Source organism: Zootermopsis nevadensis, unplaced genomic scaffold, assembly GCF_977971745.1.
Source record: "Zootermopsis nevadensis isolate Lab colony 2312 unplaced genomic scaffold, Znev_1.0 Znev_ptg000001l, whole genome shotgun sequence".
NCBI classification, from domain to species: domain Eukaryota; kingdom Metazoa; phylum Arthropoda; class Insecta; order Blattodea; family Termopsidae; genus Zootermopsis; species Zootermopsis nevadensis.
This window is the reverse complement of record NW_028259133.1, coordinates 15,511,506-15,534,983: the sequence shown is the minus strand read 5'-3', so window position 1 is coordinate 15,534,983 and position 23,478 is coordinate 15,511,506. Positions and strand designations below refer to the sequence as shown.

At 37.6% G+C, this 23,478-nt stretch overlaps 1 protein-coding gene across 4 annotated transcripts in view; it reads right to left on the bottom strand.

The window, feature by feature from the left end:
• Positions 1–1,160: 1,160 nt before the first annotated feature.
• LOC110829355 (thrombospondin type-1 domain-containing protein 7B) overlaps positions 1,161–23,478 on the bottom strand; it is a 157,626-nt gene continuing 135,308 nt past the window's right edge. For 3 of the 4 annotated variants that reach the window (XM_087343731.1, XM_087343720.1, XM_087343736.1), the window contains exons 18-30: positions 23,192–23,389; positions 22,477–22,723; positions 20,070–20,208; positions 18,586–18,761; positions 16,702–16,858; positions 14,708–14,970; positions 13,479–13,609; positions 11,220–11,368; positions 10,373–10,589; positions 9,190–9,369; positions 6,064–6,339; positions 4,898–4,988; positions 1,161–3,806 (exon numbers count right to left, since the gene is read on the bottom strand). In XM_087343731.1, coding sequence (XP_087199857.1) covers positions 3,698–3,806; positions 4,898–4,988; positions 6,064–6,339; positions 9,190–9,369; positions 10,373–10,589; positions 11,220–11,368; positions 13,479–13,609; positions 14,708–14,970; positions 16,702–16,858; positions 18,586–18,761; positions 20,070–20,208; positions 22,477–22,723; positions 23,192–23,389 — 2,333 coding nt within the window. In that variant the 3' untranslated portion in view covers positions 1,161–3,697. Of the gene's footprint in view, positions 3,807–3,898; positions 3,976–4,897; positions 4,989–6,063; positions 6,340–9,189; positions 9,370–10,372; positions 10,590–11,219; positions 11,369–13,478; positions 13,610–14,707; positions 14,971–16,701; positions 16,859–18,585; positions 18,762–20,069; positions 20,209–22,476; positions 22,724–23,191; positions 23,390–23,478 lie in introns of all 4 variants that reach the window. The other variant, XM_087343740.1, reaches the window with a different exon arrangement.

Below are 23,478 nucleotides of genomic sequence, written 5' to 3'. Positions count from 1 at the left end.
CTTCTTATCGCTCATGTAGGACATTGCCTTAAGTGGCCGGTTGCTGCAGACACCGAGGCAGCCAGCAATCGGGAGAAATAGAGACCGAGTCCTGCAGAGGCCGGTTGCTGCAGACACTTGAGGCAGCCAGCAATTGGGAGAGATAAAGGCATCTCTTGGTGTGAGTTTTGGAAAATTTTAAAAATTTTCTAAAAATTAAAAAATGCTGGAAATTGTCTGAAAAGCGCACAAAACGAAAATTTTGAAGGTTGCATTTTTAAATTTGTTTTGGTTTTGTGCGCTTTTAGGTCAATTTCCAGCATTTTTTTGATTTTTAGAAACTTTTCAACTTTTTACTAAAATTCTCCCCAAGAGATTCATGGCAACCTCGGTGAGTGCCTCACCGTCTCTGTCGGACTCGGCCTCTATCTCACCCGGATGCTGACTGCGTCGTCTGCATCAACAGGCCTCTGCAGGACTCGTCTGACCGAAAGTGGCTCTGCCCGTCTCGGTCTCCGCCTTTCGTGGTGTCTGCCTCACATGGGCTCTTCAGAGAAGGCGCGTCAGAGACCGAGTCAGGCACAGACCGCGTTCTTCTGAGACACAGTACATAAGAAACAGTCCGACAGACACTGGTTCTGCAAGGCATCAGATGGGGAGAATTTTGAAAAATTTGAAATTTTTCGAAAATGAAAAAATTATGGAAAGTGTGTAAAATGTGAAAAAAAGAGAAAAAGAAAATTTTAAAAATTCCACTGTCAAATTTTTCAATACAGACCTGGTTCGGCAGACGGTGAGGGCTTGAACGAGTCAAGGAAAGAACGTGTGAGGGAGAGACCACAGCAAGCAGAGACCCTGCGTGGCACAGACCGGGTCCGCAGAGGGTAGGTGAAGCACGGACACTGACAGCAGAGCTGGGAGAAGCAGAGAGCGAATGTGGTAGAAGCTGTGTGAGGCTAATACAGTCTCGCAGAGACTGGGTCCTGGAGAGGACAGATCTGATAGGTATGGTGTATATAAAGCCTAGAAAAAAATTAGCTTTTTTCAAAATTTCCGAAAAATCAAAAAAACCATGGGAGACAGGAGTTGAAGGAGACTGGATTTTGATGGCCCAGGACAGGGTCCAGTGGACGGCTTTGGTTAATTCGGTGATGAACCTTCAGTTTCAGTAAGCCATCAAGTTAGTTAGTTAGTTAATATTAATAGAAAGCTGCAATTGTTAAGTACAGTGAACTCCTAGTTACTTCTTTTTTACAGAACTGATGTTATTTTAGGAAACAGTTTGTAATGACTGCTTGTTTTTATGACTGGTTTAGGACCTGAAGCTGTTATAGCCTATTTTATGGGACTACCCAAGTAATCCCCTGAAGAAATTCAGAAAAATGAAAGTATTCAATATAGCATACTTCTCATACCTGAATACACATTTGTTCTGCAGTTCTTAATGACACTTCAAACAGAGATGATAGATCAAGAGTGTAAACAGCCACATCACAATGGGTTTGCAGATTCTCCAAAGACTTTTGAAGAATACATCCATGATCTCATACCAACTGTTCCATTGTTATGTCCAACATGTTCATCTGTTTAGGTTTCTGAAGAAGAATTTTGATTATAATACATCAACTTGTTCAAAATGTTTTTCAGTACATCATTCTGTTCAGTTCATTATATGTATAAGTAACTATATTACTCTGCTAAGCCTTTATCATTTCCTCAAGTACTCAGAGTCATTTCAAATTTCCATTTAATACTTTTAGAATGAACTTTAATTTGTAATGTTGGAACAAGATATTATGGATTTTATGTCAAATACAATGCTGGAAGCAGTTCAAAGTGGTGAGTACATGAAATATATAATGATACCATGCTTCATACAATCAAAGAATTTCATGACAGGTTCTGACATATATTGTCATCCTATACTACATTTACACCCAGCATAATATAATATTACAGTATTAATACAACAATAATGAGTAATGTTACAATTGCCTTGAGCTCTGTACCAGCGCAGTTAATGTATCCATAAAAATTTACAGTTTTTTTATATTTACAAATGAACTGTTACAGTTTCAGACTCTTCATGTGATAAACAACACTAAAATGTTCGCACTCAGTCACACACTTGCACACAGAAGTTAGAGATGACAATGGATGATAGAAAATAAACATGTAATAGTATTAATATCAGAAAAGTATTTGGCAGGACTTTGGACATTGCCACACCACAACCTTTAATATTGTCTTGTTCACCACCAGCTCATCTGTTGGTTGCTGCAGTGCTTACACTGTGTCCCCACAAGATGCAGAATATTGTCACTTGGATCCTGCACTAGCATTCTTGTTTTCGTCAAATATTATTTGCAAATTTCAAGTTTGTTCGAATGGTCTTGCTCATGTATTTAGATTTATTTAAGTAACTTACTTATTTAATTGGCTGATCAGACCAGAAACATATTAATGTCTTTAAAAATACTTGAAAATTCGATAACCCCATAAAACAGGCATTTGCAATGGAAGTATTTTTTTTATAAGAGAATAATGGGTTTAAATGTTGGCACTGAGATCCAATGGTTTTCAATGAAATGTACTTTTTGTTATGGTGCTATCACAATAATCACAACTTGGCCTAACTTTCAGTGTCTGAAACATGATAGGACAAAAACAGTTAGAAATTACAGGAGCTGGTCAAATGGAAAGGCCGGCAGCAAGCACCAATCTTGAGTGCTTCATGACTTAAGTCACAATAACCTTCAATGCAGATAGACAGACAGGCAAAGATCCATGCCAGAAGAACTGCTCCTTTATTTTGTACAAGTATAAATGCACAGACACTGAAAATTTGCTTGCCTGATGTGGCAAATATGTACTGACATCTATGATCACATCTGGGTTTCAAACACAGACATTTTTTATATCCCTTCCATTACAAAGATAGTTCTGAAGTAAAAGTTCTGCCATCTACAATCTGTGAGGTTTGAAAGCTCAGTATGCCTTGCATTTCCATTTCATGCAACATTTTCCTTGCTAGATCTGATGGAACACAAAGAAGGAAAATCCTACAACTATTCCAGCATCTACACTAGTGTCAACCCCTGAATGACTGAACATAAAACAAGTGTAATATCTGTAAGATGGTGCTTTGAGGATAACTAATACATAAGTACATTTACCTTAATTTCGGACCATTGTTTGGTTTTCCTTTCGGCAATACTCCCAGCTAACAGACAAGTGTGACTTTCTATCTCCTGTGTTCATCAGACTTTGTATTTGTCATTACACTTACTTATCTTTGACTGTTTATGTGACTTTATAAATGCTAAATGTATATTGTGTACACAGGTAAATGATAATCAGTGGAATTACATGTAAATGTACAAGAGTATGTGTACTTGATTGGGGTGTATCTTCCCACTTCAGTCATACTCCTTAACATATTGCAATATTTCAAGCTACCTTTCAAGATAGTAATTCAGCCACACTAGGTACAAGACCTGTACAATATTCTGCTTTGTGATCATATACATTTTCATTTGTGAAATTTGTGATAGTCTTACGTGCTAAAATTCTCTCATCCTGTGCTTAATTTTACAAACCAGTAGACAGAGTACAGTTAACACTGCAACATTCAACCAGATTCTCAACTTGCTGCCTCCACATCACTTCAAACTATAACTGTAACAAAAGTCTATGGAACACACTCAGTGGCTGCTCATCAAGGTTTAACCTCTGGTACATCTACACCCACTTGCTGCTGCTGGGATGGCGGTGGTGGCATTGACTGCCCCGAGCAATAATGACCCATAATACTCCAACTGCCATTACTGCAACACATCACAGCTTAGCACTTAGAATTGTCAGGCAATGAGTCATTATTAAAACTGTTCAGTTTTAAACATCAGTTTTTTCCACTAACCATGTATTTAAGGGAACCGCTGGTGTGTGGGACCCCGATTTTCCTCTGTGCAGTTGGCCTTTCCCACTGCAATTCGCCTGCAATAATTGTTGGTCATGCATGTTAGTAAAAAAAGCTGATTATTTTAAAACCGACTTCCACATCTGTTCATGCTGACAATTCTCATATGAACAGTATTAACCTAATAGCATCTTCAAAGGGACGTGTAAGCTAAAAAGGTTTTCTGTTATTTAGAAAACTCTGTTAAAAGTTTGATTTCAGTATTTTCACACTCTGAACCTGAATGTTGCAGCAGTGTGGTTATAAAACATCCCCCCAATAATTTTATGAAACAAACTGATAATGTACCTACTTAGAAGTTTTAGCATAAAATATATATTCAGGTCCTACTCCATTTTTTGTATATACTGCACGTAAAAGCCTCACGGAGGGCATAATTTCTTATGCATCATGCACAAATAACTTATAAACTAACTGTTCAAGTTTAAAAACATTTACTACGGCTATTCTGATACCATTCACTTTTCATCCCTGTCATAAAGCAAAAACATCACAGAAACCATGAAAAGTAAAAGCAACACTCATTACTACACAATACATGCACTGCAAACTGTCTGTTCTAATATATTTGTAAAATATATGTAACGTTATCAACATGTTTGTCAAATATATAAAAAAGAATCAGAGATGGCATTGATTATCAATTCTCTTTTCAACATAACATGAGATTCAGCACAAACTTTATAAATATTTTGAAAAATATTCATAAGTGAAGTTTTGAGATCTGGTCACCCTTCTTTTTTGTGGTTCACAGTCTGTGGATGAAGTCCAAAGAAGTAGCACATTGAACTATAAATAAAATATTTTAAAAGACTTAGAAGATATAAAGCCTTGGGAAAAGTAAGGACCATATGACATGCTCAGTCTCTGACTCTCAATTTAAGATATCTGTAAGTGCTTGAATACTGCCTTAAGTTTTAGGCAACATCTGTAACTCACCACATGAGGTAGATGGAGACCGCAACAAATACAACAAATATGCAGCCAATCCCAATCATTGTAAACATCCACACACTGATGTCATCATCCTCTGAAATGATAGAAATTATTTTTAGTTTTATATCTTTCAGACAATCCTTTGACTGTCAATGAAAATAAATATCTTGCTTGGGTGTGTATCTGCCTCACTGTCAGCTTTCTGACAATCTTGTGTACAAAGTCATATTCTTGCATATCAGCTCAAAATTGAAAACTTCGTCAAACACATTAAGCAAGAAAACTTTTGGATATATTATTATTGTTATTTAAGTAAATAAAGATTGTGTGTAATGGAGATGGTTGTCTCTTCTTGCACCAAACCATAATTTTCATCAACAGTTGTAATATGAAATACAATATTTTTACTTATATAAGACCTCATTTTCATGTATATCAAATATGTAATAGTATGTTACCAAACTACAACAACTAAATAAGATTTCTTGCAAGAATACTAGCACTAGCTTTTCTTTTTCATTCTCCACCTTAACAACAGTAACATCGCAATAATTTCTTTGCTGTTCATCTGGTGAGATCAAAGCTGCTGACAGTAAAAAGCTCTGAACAATGATGCAATGCTAGCAAACCTTCTAGAATGCGGTAAATCTGATGTCTCATTCCTGCTCCAAAAGACATTAAAGGTGTGTTAATTCTGCAGACTATCTATTACAGTATTACTATTTTTCACAACATACAGGCATGCCTAGTTCTATCAACAAAGAGTGAAGTTACTTCCTTTATAATAAGATCTCTGAGACATGAATTTCATATCTATAGAAATTCATTTGATGTGTAACTTCTCAATAAAAACTCAATGCTACAGCACTTTGTAAACATGGTAGAACATTCCCATCCACAAACATAAAATTTCTGCATGTGGTAGAAATGTCTGTCAATAACAGCAAAATGTTTAAGTCCATGGTGCAGTCTTCCTTACAAAGCTGACTTATATAGCTGGTCAAAAAATTATACACTTAGAATCAACAAAGTACCTCTCAAATATGAATCAGATATTTCACTACCATGACTATTTTTTACATGATACACATATAAAATGACGGTTCAGCATGACACAGAATTTTGTATTGGGATCGCTTCTCATGAAATAATGATGTAGCTCCACTTACGTGGGTAGTAGTATCGGGACTGAACCTTATCTTCTGATGCTGTAGTCTGATGGACAGGGGGGATGATACTGGCAGATGTGCCAACCTTATGTTGAGCAGCATTGTCATCTGATGTTGTCTGTCCATCCACTGAACATAGCAGCAGCTGATGGTGATCATACTGAGGTTCATACCCTGGCTTACACAGACACACACCCAACTGGGTGTCACAATGTGCATGTTGCACACCTGCACAGTCATCCCCAGTACATGGCTTGGGCTTTCCTTCGCATCCACCTGGCAACAAAGATGTAAAATTACAAACAATAAAATATGATATAATAAAAACATGAAACAGCCAGTTTTAAATTAGTAACAAACTTATATATGGTGCTGCAGAAACTGGTAAGTTTGAGGATAACCCCCATATAGCAAAATAACTGGTTATGGACTGGATGGTAGTGTTCATTTATCAGGAGAGGCAGAGATGTTTTCTTTGCCACCATGTCCAGTCTAAGCTGCAGTCCACCGAGCCTCCTACCCCAGAGTATATGTATCAGGGCTATTTCACTGAGGGTAAAGCAAAGTAGAACATGAAACAGACCACTAATCACTCACTCTATGGTGTAGGATATTCTTTGAAAAGTTGTTTGCATACTCGGCTTGTCAAAGAATAGCCTGCTTTCTTTATGGAACATGAAGGTTCATCACCATGTTCACAAAAGCCTGCCAAAGGACTCTATCCTGAGCTAGCTGCATCCAGTTTGATCCATCGATTCCCATATCCCTAAGGTCCATCTTAATGTTATCCTCCCACCTATGCATAGGTCTTCCCAACAGTCTCCTCCCTTCTGGCCTCCCAATACCTTGTAAACGCCCCCCCATCTCCCATGCGTCACACATACCCCATCCTCCTCATTTCAATCACCCTTACAATATCAGCTGAGGAGTACAGGCAGTGAAGCTCACCATTATGCAATTTTCTCCATGATCTGTCTCCCTCCCTTTCAGGTCCAAATATCTTCCTTAACATTCTGTTCTCAAAGACCCTCAATCCATGTTCCTCCCTCAAAGTGAGAGACCAAGTTTCGCACCCATAAGCCACAACTGGCAAAATTACACTTTTAAATATTTTAACTTTTAGTTTTTTTATATGATACAGGAGGACAAAAGATTCTGGACTGAATGAGCATTCCCTAAATTTAATCTGCTGTTGATTTCGTCAAAAAAGTCATTCTGACTTGTTAGCTTCATCCCCAAGAACTTGAATTTTGTCACATTTTCAAACAATTCATTAACTATCCTTATATTCTGGTTCTGTCCTGAATTCTGATGCTGAGACATGATCATACACTTTGTCTTTTTTGCATTTATTTCTAGACCAACATCCCTGCTAGCCCTTAAGTGTTTCTGTGTTCACTTTTATAGTATTTATATTATAGCCCATCAGATTAATATCATCAGCATAGAGCAAAATCTGATGTGTCCCATTTAATTCCAAACTGCCGTAATTTTCTTGGGCTTTCCTGGTGGCATATTCTATGGCAAAACTGAAAAGCAGCAGCAATAGAGCATATCCCTGTTTCAGGCCATACTGAATAGGAAATGTACTAGACAAATGTTTACCTACACGAGTCTGGTTACAGGTTTCACTTAAACACATTTTAATTAGCCCGAAATATGTCTTAGGTATACAAAATTCAAAGAGCTTCTCTTTTCACTGAGTTATAGGCTTTCTTGAAGTCTATTAGTTGACGTACTGTCCCATTGTACTCTCATTTTTTTCTCTAGCAGCTAGCATACATAGAAAATTTTATCAGTTGTAGATCTATCATGACAGAACCCACACTAATGATCCCCAATAATTTCACTGAAGTCAACCTCGCCAGAAGGATGTTGGATAAAATTTTGTATGCAGATGATATGTCGGAGATTCCTTGATGATTATTTACAATCAGTCTTATGACCCTTCTTATAAATTGGTACAATAACAATTTCCTCCTTATTCCACAGAGAACAAATAAATTTGTGTGCCAAGGTTGAAAATACGTGGAATTTCACATTCATAACCCCTATGCCTCAGCCAATTCTCATAACCACACTTATCCCACATACTTATTAAATGAAATGTTTCTAACCTTCTGTGTGGTTTATTTTACACTTGTCTTTTCAATTCGTCTATAGCAAAAGAAATCACCTGCATACACAAAGGTAAGATAAATTTATCCTCATGACTAATTAAGCACCCTACCATGAAAGAATGTGAGGGAGTGGAAATATAGCTCCATGCATTCTTAACCTTGGTATTACAAGAAGACAATGTTCTTATAAATATTGACAACATAATCATACAGTAGATCTATGTACCTTACTTTCCTTAATCACTTTGCTTTTCAATGCATGTGGAACAAAATTCTACAAGTTTTATGATTTACTCTGAATACAGTGTTTTTGGTTGGGCCATAAACTATTCTTGTACTACTACTACTTTCATTTCATTATCACTAGAGAATTTCAAACCTACAACACTTTCTACATCACCCCCCCCCGCCCCAAACAAAACACACACGTGCGCGCGCGCGCGCACACACACACACACACAAATGGTGCAAAGCCACATGAATGTTGTAAGATTTTAAACTTCAAGTTATCAATGGTCAGTGTCAGCAATCACTAGATGGCAAGTATTATCATACAGAAGAAGAACACCTTCTGAAAACAATCCATGGCACTTTGTTTGAATTACTTGCTTCAGTCTGTTAAGCAGCATTTCAGTGTATCAAAAATCATAAATTCTGAGAAATTGTTTGTTAAACTCTGCCCATCACATAAATTATAAAATAATAAAACCACAGTGTTCCAGAAGCTAAATTCTGTTTCCATCTACAGGAGGAAAGGGGAAAAAGGTTGTAAACCCTATGTCTTGGGACTTGGTTTGAGGCTACACAGTACCTGCAATAATGGCTCAATGTAACAGTGAAGTCTGGAACAGGATAGAGAAGAAAAGAAAATGTTTTGTCAAAAGATGATCCACTCTGGTAGAAATGTGATAATGATGATGGTAGTGATATAAAGGATTAGAAGGGAGAAAGAATAAGGATATAGAGAATATGTTGGCTCCTCAAATAAGAACAGACAGTAACTCACCCACAACCCTAACACCATCAGAGCGCTGACAGGAGATATGTCCATCATCACCCACTACCCAGCCAAATGTAAGGCATGGTCCAGTAAAACAGGGGCGTGTCTCCCAGAGAGCAGTAGGACATGGCTCCCCTCCAGGTGTTGGTGGTTTCAGAACTGCCCTTGATCTTGTCTCATAGCCCCCTGTAAATGCAATCAAATACAAAAAATCCTCACCTTCAGCATAATGATGTAGGTCAGTGGTCCCCAACGCCGTGCCCGCGGGCGCCATGGCTTTATTTGGTTGCCCGCGTTGATACGAAAAGAGGTTATACTGAATAATGAAGGCTGTTCAACCATGAACATTATAAAATCAAAGCACAGATCTCTACTTACTAATGCTCATCTTGACGATTGTTTGCGAGCAGCAACATCATCCTACACTCCCAAATTTGAAAAACTGGCCGATGAAATGCAGTGCCAAACATCACACTAACTTCCCACTTGAGTAATAATATTGTACTTATAAAAGTACGTATTTTTGATTGCATGGTTTCTTGTATCATTAAATGTCATGTTGCTTTGTGTATTATTTGGTGTCCATATCTTATTTGTCCAGAGAAAAGAAAATTTGGCTTTGTTAATTGGTTGGTGCCCGCCACGATCTCATAAACTCTCAAATGTGCCCGTAGGCACAAAAAGGTTGGGGACCACTGATGTAGGTTGTTTAAATCCTTTCCGTGTCAAAAGCCATACATGTATCGAACATCAGATACTCTATAAAACAATCTGAATTTAAAGAATTTTGATGATGTTTGTAGTTTAAATTAACATCCTACATCCTACTTAGGCTACATCAACTCAAAATTTGGCTCATATTGTTAAGCAATTAGGCACAAGTACTTTTGGTGTAATTTAAAAATGTCTGTAAAATTGTTTCAGATATCCAGATGATAAATGTGGCAACACCAACATTGATCTGTCAAACTGCATACACATATGTCACTTGTTCTCACTGATCAGGTCCAGTAACCAAAATAAAAGTAAAAGCAACGTGACCGATTACAGAAATCTGTGGGTGACCATACAGGACAAACTGTATAAACACTAAATTAAAACATTTCATTATCTACACACATATCAAATGTTGCATGTACAACACATCTGTGCTGCAGGGTGTGCAGAATAAGAGCCCTCACAAACTGACCTACATCAGCAGCCTGGCAATTACGGTGGCAATGAGACCAGTGACTCCACTCTGAGACACGACAGTCCCCTCTACATGGGGCATAGCACCGTTCCTGATGCTTCAGGTCCACAGAATTTTTTGCTGCAGTCTGACAGAGGTGCGGCTCCACTGGCATAGTGTCTCCGCGCAGACACGTCACATTTCGAGACATGATGCCATGCCCACACCATGCTCCCTGTTCAGAAAACACTAATTCATAACTGACATCCTGATACACAATATCAGATAGCAGCTAAGCAAGGACCATAAGGAGGTGTTATGAGAGGAAAGTAACATAAGTTCACGTACGGTTTTTCAAACAGCCAATTACATAATTTTTGACAAAAATAACAACTACAGACAGATAATAAACAGGGAAGCAACCAAGTGGGAGACTGAGATCAAGATGGGAACAACAAGTTATGAAAGACATTACATAGAAGTAAGAAAAAATGTGGAAATAAGCTAAGGAGCTGCAGAAACACAGACAGGCTTGGTTGTCAGACAACCTATATAAAGTGGAAATGTCCTAGGAGGTGGAGGAAGAAGAGGCAGAAGAAGAAACAGAAAAGGGGGAAAAAAGAAAAAGAGGAGGAAGAATAAGAAGACGTTTTAAATAATACACAACACTGCAGGGCATATTGTAAGAATGACCTCAGACAGGATCTCTCTGCAAACCCAAAATACGAACCCGGAGAAAGACAAACCTAAGTTATCACAGATATCATGAGATAAATATGACAGGAAGACACACATGTTTAAAGCATCTATACAGATATTAGTGACATATATAGATTCTGAGAATATAATATTAAAATTTCTGCACCTGCAAATCACAGGAATCCCATGAACCACGATGCCAAGCATAACATGGTAGAGCTGGGCATGACTTATGCTGTATGAATGGTTCTGGACACGGGCGGCCTCCCTCACTGGGTTGTGTCACCACACGGCGTTCTCTAACCATCACACCACCTGTGATAACAGTAATTCTGGTTATTTATATTCATGCACTGAATGAAGGATGTTGCATCAATGGAATTATCACATAAACTGTAAACACACCAATCTTAATCCACATAAATTGTATATGGATTCTTTGGTAACAGAATGTTTCAACAACCAAATGTGTCATGAAGTATAGTTAATCTGCTATCAACAGTGGCCTCTGAATATAGTTCTAGCTGACTATGAATCAAATCATAAAGTTCCATGAATACTTGCAATACAAGCATCTAGTTACACATACATAACTACAACTCCAACTGAGCAGTTGACAGCAACTCAGCCAAGTAATTCCTTACTTTTATGGAATACAAAGCTTAGTTTCAAGATTCATAAAAACCTGCCTCTGCACTGTATCTGTAAAGCCACATCCAATCTAGTCCTTCACACCATATTTCACTATGACCTACTTTAATTGTATCCTATCTATTCTTCAATCTTCTAAGGGGATCCATTTCCCTGATGTCTCTAAACCAAAATTTTGTAAGTAGCTAGCACTTAACCCATAATGTATATCCAGTCCATCTCATCATTCTCAGTATAATGGGAGATTAAAAATTATGAAGCTCCTCATCATGTAACTTCCTCCAGTCTGTGGTATTCATTTCTCCTACCTCCAAGCATCTTGTGGATTGTGGTCTTCTGGGTTATGACGCTATGTTGCCTTGTAGGTGGTTACCAATGTTTCAGAAAAACATACCACCTCATCTTTAGGTCAGACATGACTCATTTCACTTTTACCCCGAAAACTGAGTGGATTATGTTCCTCTCAAACACTGATAACCACCTACAACACAACATGTCATCATAACCTACATCACAATTCATGCTTTCACCACCACGAAAACCTTAAATATCTTGCCTCACAAATGGGGATCAGTAATAAAAATTATGGAATATTCCGTGCTCTGCAGAACATCACACTGTAGTGAACCCCACTGTTATCAGTGGATGTAGATGTACATGTATGCAATTAATTCAGTAATTTAGAATCTTATGTGTGTGTGTGTATATATATATATACAGTGAAACCTCGATGCATCGTTTTCGGCGGGGGTGGGAAATAAAAACGATGAATGCGGGAAAACGATAGATGCGGGAAAGCATTAAAATTTTTTAAAAAAAACAATGTTTCTCTTTCAAAGTTACTTCTTTTTACCAAAAAAGTCTTTAATGGACAACTGGTTTGTCGAAACTTTACGTTTTAGGCCAAACAGAGCCCTTTCCACGTTCAAAATGTTTTCTTCGTCACGTTCACTAATATTATGCGCATAAAAGAACGACTTCACTTTTGCCAATGCAGCGTGTGCTTCGGCAAAACTCGGCAAAGTTCGGGCTCGCATTCGTCGTTTCTCCCTCTTCCTCACCGCTCCCTCAACCTTCGCGGACTATAACAGGAAAAATGGAAGTACTATTACTGCCAAACTCAACGAAACGTAGCTGTAGAAGACACGATATGAACCAGAAGAATGAAAAAGTTTCGCTCGCCTTTCCTTTGTACTTATAATAAAAGCATTTGTGAAGAAATTCACACTGCACATGCCATCTGGCATCGCTGGAACGAAATATGAGTGCACCCAAATTAAAATCGTAAAATTTCTGACAATGGGCACCGCCATTCACTCCAACTATCACCCCTGCACCGCTGACCCCTAATTCCAAAAGAATCTGTGCTGGTTGGGCGACATAACAGGTTACCGCTACTGTGTATTCCAAAAACATTGTGCGTCTTTCGGTATTAATTTATCTCAAAAATCAGCATTTTAAATTCTCAGAAACGATCATTGCGGGAAAATTGTGGGCCGGGACTAAGATTTTTGAACGATCGATGCGATAAAACGATAGTTCGAGGAACGATAGAAGCGGGAAAATGTAACATTATTTTATATGGGATGTATTCGGGACCGAACAAAACGGACGATGCATCCGGGAAAACGATAGTTCCGGGAACGATGGATAGAGGTTTCACTGTATATATATATATATATATATATATATATATATATATATGAGTTTAATTACAAGCAGAGCTGAAAATTATCTTCCATTCATTCTGTCTCCTTCAATGTTTATAAAGCACCTGTTAGTCCACAGTGACATGTGGACTGGTTCCAGAAGCTCCACTGAGTGACTTCACAGTCCACAGGGCAGTCCACATAGCACCACTTCTCTGAAGCTGATGGACGTCCTTCGCCTGTTGCCTCACAATACCTGTGGAAACCAGGTACAACCTGCCCATTTCATCCAAAACATGTGACACTTACTGTAGTCCCCTAAATAAATTAAACTTACTACCTACGTCCAAAGGAAACAGAAACTTACCTATAAATTAATCAATTCTGAATTACTGCATGTCAACAGTACAGACAGGGTCTATCAAGAGTAGGTGTATTTTAACCTATATTTCTGTAAAAAGGAAGGCTATTCATAATATTATCTTGCCTGTGAATGTGTATGTGTCTCTCTGTATCTGTCCATCCTTTGTACATTTTCAATCAACCAACAGATGCCACTGGAGGTCATCCTAGTATTGTACTTTATATATTTCCATGTCATTGATAATAACAAAAATGGTAACTGTCCAATGTTCTGAGATGGGAGTGACACTACTGTCACTAATAATTTAATAAATAACAGATAATAACTAACTCACTCAATCCACAGAATAGAGTCCTTCTTGATAAAGTGACAATTTTTCAGTTAGTCAAGAAATTCCTGAATTCTACAGAACCTAAAGGTTCAGTACCTTGCTCATAACACCCTGACACTGGTTCCTATTCTGAACCATATAAACCCATCCCACACCCTTCCAAAGTACTTATCTTTGTCACAGCAATTCTTTTTCTACATAAGTAAAATAACTACACAGTAACTGACTGACTGCTTTCACTTACTCTCTGGCAATACAATCCAAATGTTCAGTAACACTAATATTTCCTACTGGATGCAATCTCGAGCTTGTTAAATTCACTTCACTTAGTTAAGAATGCATTATACAATCATGTGTACTACCTGTTATAAAAAGGGATCTAGGAATTATATATGAAATATTTTTAAAACATATTATGAAAAGGAAGGAAGAAGTAATTTACAGTGCCAATCCTGTTGATTAGGTCTGCCAACAGCAGATTTGTATCTGTATCAAATAAACACCAATAACTATGAGGGATGCAAAATCATATATAATGACTGAAGAAACTCCCATGCTTGACTGACAAGGTCTATTAATAACTGCTGTTAAATCACATGATGACAACAAGACAAATGCACAGTCTTGTCCAAATGGAACAGTGATGACTGTGAACTGACCTGTCTGCAACAGGCCTCCCGTCACTCCGTTGACAGAAGACAGCTCTGGACTGCACTCCTTCTCCACATGGGCTGCCCCCCAATGGCAGGCATGACCCCAGCTCTGTGCGATGCCAACTGTAGCTGAAGCAAGTGGTGTTGAGATGACAAGCCTGTGCTTCAATGAGGGGTGGACAGTTAAGTTGAGTAGCGCCATCATGGGCATTTGCAGGACTGCGGAGAACAGAGCGTGTTCTTTGCCGCTCCTGACTGGATTCACAGGGCTATAAACAAATAAACTGATATAATACGTTGTCTTTGTAATGATAAAATAGTTGATTCAACATAAACACCTAGCTTTATGAAATCAAGCAAGTAGGCACAACAGCAATGCTTAGATCTTGTACTTAGGACATAACTGATTTGAATCTCAGTCAGATTATTAACTATCCCAACTAAAATCTTGCAAGTGTATGTCAAGATAGGAACTTTAAATAGCTCAGAACTATCAAGATTTTCACTTCACAAAACCATTTCCACTCTCTTCTGTCCTCCCACAACCTCTACCTACCCCTGTTCTCCCTTTTATTGTTCATCTAGTCAAGCTACCTTCACTGTGGTCTTTCAATAGACCATAACAATAAAGATCAGTCTTCAATCATAGTGAAGAGACTGTCCAGCACTTTACAATTATTGGAGTATATGGAGAATAATAATGAAGGAATTCTTTCAGTGAATGTATATTTCATCTAGGATAATTATACTTTGAGGAAGTCTGAATTAATTGAAAATACATCTTAACTGTACAAGACACCACATCAAACTTCCATTTAATGTTAATTGGTGAATTTTAACGTTGAATAACGTTTATAAAATCACGGTACATTCGACGGAAACTGTAAGATGTAAGGTAACGCTGGTGTGTAACTTCTTCAAACGCCAATAACTCGAGACCTATGTAAGATAGAGAATATAAACCTATATGTAAATTAAAGAGTAAATAAAGGGCTTTTTCTACATGATGTTTACTTTATTCTATGATGCATATTGAAATAATTACCCAAAACATGTAATAACGATACCCTCATTCCTTAACTTCAACCGCTTGCCATGTCTAAAGCATAAGAGTTAGATCTGGACATATTACAAGTGAAATACGTAAATAACCACGAGCTTTTCAAATATGCAAACAGATTTCAGCTAACTCTTACGGCTTAGGAGTTTTGGCCATTTATTTGGTAACAAAGAACGGTTCTAGAGTGAGTATGTGGAGTACATGACAACACATAGATAAGCTGTCAGCGGATGACGTCACTTATAGATAAGATGTAAAGGTATACATTAATGTGTAAATAAAATTTTATTTCAGTACAAATATACTTCTACAGTTAAACGTTATTCAACGTTAACTAGGGAACTGTGGTTCTACTGTCAATTTTTTTAAAATCTGTTCCCTGTGAACTTAACCACTTAGTGACAAAACATACTGGTCATGCCATATTATGGGCAGTTAGCAGCCCGTTCTTCAATGTAGTAGCCTGGATTCACTCCCAAAGCAGCCAATGCATGATTTATGATGAATACAGTAGCACTGGGACAGGTTTACCTATGAATCCTTTGGTATTGCTCTGTTAATATAATTTCACTGAAGCTTCATATTCACTCATGGGCCTATCTGTGGCAGCCACAACTCCACACAGATATACTCACATTCCATTGTAACAATAAAAAAAAAAAAAAATTTGATAGTGTAAACTTGGCATGGGCAACCTGGACTGCCATAACTTTTTATCTGGCCTGTATAAGGTTTAACAATGCTATTAATATTAGACTAGCATCAATTTTAGGATTAATTTTTTTAGCTATTGGTAATAACTTAATTGATCATGGCCAAAATCATGATGAAAAAACTTGATCTGACCCAAGGTTTCCCATGTCTGCTGTAAATACTGATTTCAGAAAATAATGTAAAAACTACAATGGCTATCCAGATAAAAAACAACTGTAATACAAACCTGGGGGCAGTCTGACCAATCTGACCACGGCCCTAACACACAGCTTCCAGGACAAGCAACATGGCATGCATTAAGATCAGGTGGTTGCATCACAGGATCACAGTACGCATCAGCAACTTCTGTAGATATTCCTCTGCCTTCATCTATACGCATACACCTAAGTGAGAACAAATTTATTAAAAGAAAAACAATGAAATTCTCAGGGGCATTTCCTCCAATAAAATATTAGAAATAGTCATAGGGTCTAAACTTGTTGATCAATTTAGTGCATTGAAATACCTTGGTTGCATATTAAAAAAACGTTTATATGGAAAGAAATTTGACAATATACTGTTTCTGGAATATGTGTAGAACATTTAAAAGAAATACGTAAGAACATTTCTGAGTGGCTATACCAATTTAGAGGGAAGGTAATAGTAGAATGGATGCAGGAGAACCAACAAATTAAAACAAAAGAAGAGATATCAATCCTTCTTCCTACTCTCGTGGCATATGATAAGAAGCCAATAGGGGAAAATCACCCTTTGCCTTGTGACTATGTGCATGATGGGACCATTATAATGCTTTCATATTTCAAATACCTCATAAAACTTTGATTTTGTAAGGATTCCCTCAGTAGCTTACACCAGAGATTTTTAAATAAAAAGGCCTAACTAACTAACTAGATGGCTTACCGAACCCGAAGGTTCATCACTGAATTAACCAAAGCCCTCCACCGGACCCTGTCCTGGGCCAACAAAATCCAGTTTCCTTCAACTCCTATCTCCCACAGATCCCGCCTGAGATTATCCTCCCATCTATGTCTAGGTCTCCCCAGCGGTCTCTTCCCTTCAGGTTTCCCAACCAGTACCCGGTGCACGCCTCTTGTCCCATCCATGCGCGCTACATGCCCAGCCCATCTCATTTTTCTCGACTTAATCACCCTGACAATACTGGGGGAGCAGTACAGATTTTTAAGCTCATCATTGTGCAGTTTTCTCCACGCCCCATCGTCTTCCCTCTTAGGCCCAAATATCCTCCTCAACACCCTGTTCTCAAACACCTGCAATCTGTGTTCCTCCCTCTGAGTGAGAGACCATGTTTCACACCCATACAAAACAACAGGCCTGCAGGTTCTAATAGTATATTTTATATGCAGGGAGTTGGTTGACTTAATTGGTAGTAGCAATCGAAGCAAATTCAATGTGGCCAACCTCATATGAAGATTATATAAACTCATACAAAGGGGTTGTGACAAGGAAAAATCATATTATAATAAGGAAGAAAGCGTAAAGTATACAGTGTGAGGGAAAGAACACATATTAGGCATGCATATCTTGATGAAAGTATGTCCATGCTTTGTAGTGATTCTGGAGACTTCGGTAACACGTAATCACCTCAAATGCTTCAATAATACTTGCCACATAAAATTTATTAACTGTTCAGTAAATGTCCTAGTTATTATAATAACTACACTATGGGCTGGATGACCAGGGTTCAATTCCTGGCACAGCAGGATTTGTCTCTTCACCATAGCATCCAGACAATCTCTGGGGCCCACCCAGTATTTTACAGAACAGGAACAGGGATCCCTTCTTTTGTGGTACAGCACCTGGGGCACGGAGCTAACCACTCACCACCCTCAAGTCTAAGAAACCAAGGATCTATACATCTGCAAGCCATGGTTCTTGGTTACGCACCAGTGACAGCATTTACCTTACATTCTCCCATTCAACATATATGTAAACATCTTGCTCATCTCTATGAATAAAACCCATAATAATGTAATTATGCATTTAGAATATTCTCATACCTCAGAAAACAATATTTCAACTACTTTGAAAGTGATCCTTGGGAGTCATTTACTTTTTCAATTGAGCTGAAATCCATACAATAACAATTTACCTGACTCGTCTGTACTGGTCTCCTGTGCCACATCCCCTGTTCCTGTCAGCCACTATTAGCTGACACTCACTCCAACCATCTGCCACCCAGTGGAACACCTCACATGACTGGCTACATACTTTGTGCTCTATTAATGACCCGCACGGACGACCACCATTGAAAGACGGGTGTACAATCTGTCACAAAAATAAAAACAAGGAATATTTCAATGAAGAATGTGTATAGATATCTGCTGGAAAAATTTAGGACTACAAAGAGTTTCATAAGGTGGAACAAAGAAAATCTGAATCTAATTCCATCAACATTAATGATTTACTATATCCATACTGTGTCTTAAATCCAGCATTGTAAGTGATGACCCAAGTAACTATTCCACTGTGGTTATGTGTGGAATTTCCTCCATAACCCTACTTCAAGTATAGACACCTTTCAACTGATCTCCATAGAATATTGACCTTACTAACTGTTGTATTTTCATGATAAAGAATATCTATTATATTTCTAAATATTATGTTGAAGAATTAGATCAGACAGTTCATTGTATATCATGAATCATATAATTAATTAATGATGTGCATGGCTTCATATGTAATTCATTGCAGTATATAATATTTGTCAAATATTTCATTAATAGAATGGTGTAGTGATACAAACAAGTAGATTCACAACCAAATTGCTTCTTTGAAATATACCCTGTAAAACTCAGAGAATTACTAGAGATATGAAATCGGACAGAAAACACAGAAAGCACAAGTATATAGGTGATCAATTACTTAAAATAATCATAAAATATAAGTGTTTTGAAACAATAACAACAAATAAAAATAAGATTAATTATATAATCAATAAAAAATAAATTCCAAACATTTTAATGAATTCATAATCTGCAATATTTAGTATTTTAACAAAAAATCTGCCAACAACTATTTTGTGTTTAGTCCACATCCTGCATGTAGATTAACTAGTCTTATTGAATGACAAGTGCTTGTTACATGACACCTTATCAGTTAAAATACTAAAAACATGGCAAAGAGTGAATTCAATCACATTAGCAGATGCCAGTCAAAAAAAGAACATCAGAAAGAAAACTAATAAAATGAGTTTATATACCACCATTTATGGGAAAATCAGATACTAATTTATGTCAAACCAATTTACAAGATGGATTCTAGCAATGCTGTATGTCATAACAGCAGGTATGAACTGAGTGCTTGTAATAAATATATCAGAATACAATTTGGAGGCAGTATTTTGACATTTTGTTTCATAAAGATTGGTGCAAAATTCCCAAACATATCATGGAAATATGAAAGACACATCTCTCCTATAGCTTTTCAGCATTATCTTACCATGAATAAATAATGTAAAATCAATGTTCTGACACATGACGGGCACATTCATTATAAAAATATGCTCATCTGATTTAGTCTCTTCCATTTTATATCAGTATTGATACACAAAATACTGACACAATCCCAACTCACCTGTCTGCTCCTGTTATGCAGTCCTGGTCCACAGATGGCACTACAACCACCCCAAGCACTCCACTCACCAAGGCGGCAGTCACTTGGACATGGTATCAGACATGGTTCTTCCTCCAGCCCTGAATCTCCACCACACAAACTGTAACAAAATTCATTTTTCACGTTCATTTCATGTTAAACATTTAGACAGGCCAAGACTCAATTTTCTTTTCTGGGATATCTGCACATTAAATTCAAATTACCTGTCCATCACAGACCATATATTCTAAACAGTGCAATGGATAAAAAGTACACAGACATGGAAAGAGAATGTTCCATACAAATATCTAAGCCTCTGATTTGCATAATAACCCCATTACTTGCTATCCTCCATGTCATAGCGCAGACAGCTAGACACTAGCTTCTTACGCATAAACTTGGGTACAATCTCAGGTGACTTCAAGTGAGATTCATGGTGGATGAGAAGTGGTACTGAAGCAGGTTTAACTCTAAGTTCTTCAGCTTCCTGCTGCTAAACATCATTCTACCTTAGCTCATACTATCAATCACTATCCCTTAAGGTATGTGACAGCCCTGACCAAGTACTACAATATCATACCCTCAGTCCTCAGAAAGAGGTTTAATCTCTGACCCAGCACCTGGCTGTCTAAGAATAAGGAAGTCTCTTTTTAAGACCTGCAATCCCACTGGAACCATCTGTGCAAGAAATGCCAATCTGTATTACACAAATGTAATAATGAATTAAGAGAAACCTGTCTAAAATAATGATCAGGGTTTTTAAAATCAAATGCATGATTGTGATGTCTCTTAACAAACACAAATTATATGCAACAGAAAACCAGCTTCTAATCCATAATGAATTATGACAGGCATAGCCTGCCCCATTAAGTAAAATGATCCACTGATAGAGAATGGATGAAATGGCAATATTGAAATGGACTTTACACAAAGGTCCTGATGTTGGAAGCAGCAAGTACCTCTCAAACATTGGAAAACTTCTGCCAGACTACATGGCGCAACAGTGCAGAAGACAGCCATATTTGCCTATGGTGTATTTATTACAGTTCTAAATTTCTGCTTAGTATAGAAATATGTGCACTTTACACAAAGAGAATTAGTCTCAATGTTGAAAGACAAGCATATTATTTCCTAATTGTCATAAGTAGAGTGCAAAAGGAATATTGTTAAGATGAGAAAGAACACACAAAACATTACAAACATTTGACCGGAATTTGAACATGAATTTTTACTGCTTGGGTACAGTGGTAGCGTGTGAAATGAATGTCTTGGTACAAGAGGATATTAAAGTCCCTCAAGCATTAGGGTTAGTTTTAAACAACTCTGCAAATTAAGAAAAAAACAATTCAGACACACATTTTTGTGCCTGAAGTGGTGGTTAAAACCAGTTCTGAATTCTCCTGAATAGAAATGAGAGTCAACAGCACGAGACTGTCCTAATAACGTTCAAATTCTATAGACAGATATACTATGTCCTACACTTATGCTGAATTACAATAATATCAGGATTACCTTCAAGTAACCATAAATTTGGAGGAACATCAGTATGTCCAATCAATCCTGTCACCACCATCCACAACATCAATAATATGTCCTTCATCACTGTTATCATAAATCTGGTTATAATCACTTCTGGTACTAATTGGTTATTTGATTTAATGTCTCACTCTGGTTTCAATTATATCACTATAACTTGCACTATAACAAGAACTTTCACCATTCTTCACCACCACTATCACTCAAATAGTCAAATAAACAATCAGCATATAGCAAACTCATATTCAATTCATCACATTTATAAACTAAGAGATGGTAAACTTCCTTGCTTTTATATGACTTGAAGCTTATGCAGCCACAAACACTGATAATCCTTTCAGGTGACCAGCGATGTCAATTCGGAACAAAAGTGGACTTCCATTTCAAAGTGACGTGGCTGGTTGCCCAAGAGGATTTTATCAGCACTTACTTTTCTTTAATGCCATAACGGAAAATGATAAGGATTTACAAGGTTTTGACCAGATTATCCAAGGCAAAAGAATAAATTAAATATTCCAATAAGAAAAAATTAGACTGAAAGCATCGTTCATTCTAAGCCATACATTATCGGTTAAAATAGCTCTGCACAAAACATGGTAATCCTCATGGCCAGTTCATCTAGAATGGTGCAGGTATCATAAGAATTACTGTGACCAGTATAAAAGTCTTAAAAATACTAAGGAATGGACAATGTCCGACATAACTGCGGTGGAACACAACATAGAAGATGGTATAACCTTTAGAGAATCTGTATATGCAATATAATCACATGCTACTGTCATCAATCTATCTAGCCATTTATCTGTATATTCAACAATGCACACATCTAACCAAACTGAAACATGTGCTATACCTTGGCTCCACCAGATTCCCATCAGCATCTAAGCATTCTGAACGTCTAAACCTTGAGCCAGCCCCACACACACCGAGAGCAACCCGACCATTTGCAGCAACTGAGGTTGATACTCCTTCACCCTCCAGTAAGCAGTCTGACCAAGGACCAGTGGGTTGCAGAGTATAGCGAGCACAAGGACAAGGTTGGGTCTCTACCAAGGGAAACAGCCCAGTATCCTTGCATGGAACTCGTGATCCAGACAGCCCTACAGAACATATCAGAACAGTAATAAACATGCAGGAAATTTTTCTAGCTGTATCCATAATTGTATACATTCCTTGCATTCAATGAATGAAAAAGAAAACACAGTGGGAACATCCTATTCATATGCTCAACATTAGTATATCACATATTTAAAAACTTAGTCAGATGTTGATTACTTTGGTATAGCTGATCTCGTATATGGTAGGTTATTAAGAAAATTTCAAGTTGTCTGTCTTCTGGAATGTTATGACATGCAGTCAGAGAGAATTTTACTGCTGTTTCAGAAGTGCTTGCTGCCTCCAACATTAAGGTGATCATAATACACAGCAACATTAATCATAACTCAGAAATGGTGGTGAAACTGAAAAAAAATGTTATTTGCATTTTTTGCTCCATATGATCTACCCAACAACCTCTTTAAGTATTGTATCAGAGCTTTGAATCACCCTGTGTGGGTAACAGCACTCACCAATTAGCTGTCTTGTTCTTGTGCGAACAGAACAGGCCTGGTTACATGATGACCATTCTGTCCATTGGGATAATACACATGGCCATTGGCAATCTACAAAACAGGGTTCTGACTGGCTAGGAGCTGTTCCATTGTTTCGCTCCAAACAGAGACTGGGTTCCACCTTAACACTGCGATGGTTTTTGTAGCACCAAACAGCTGGAAAAAAAATAGATGTTTACCATGTTGCACAAAATCATCTCAGTGGTCTGTTTTGTTTTAATTTACTCATACATAACATCAGGGAA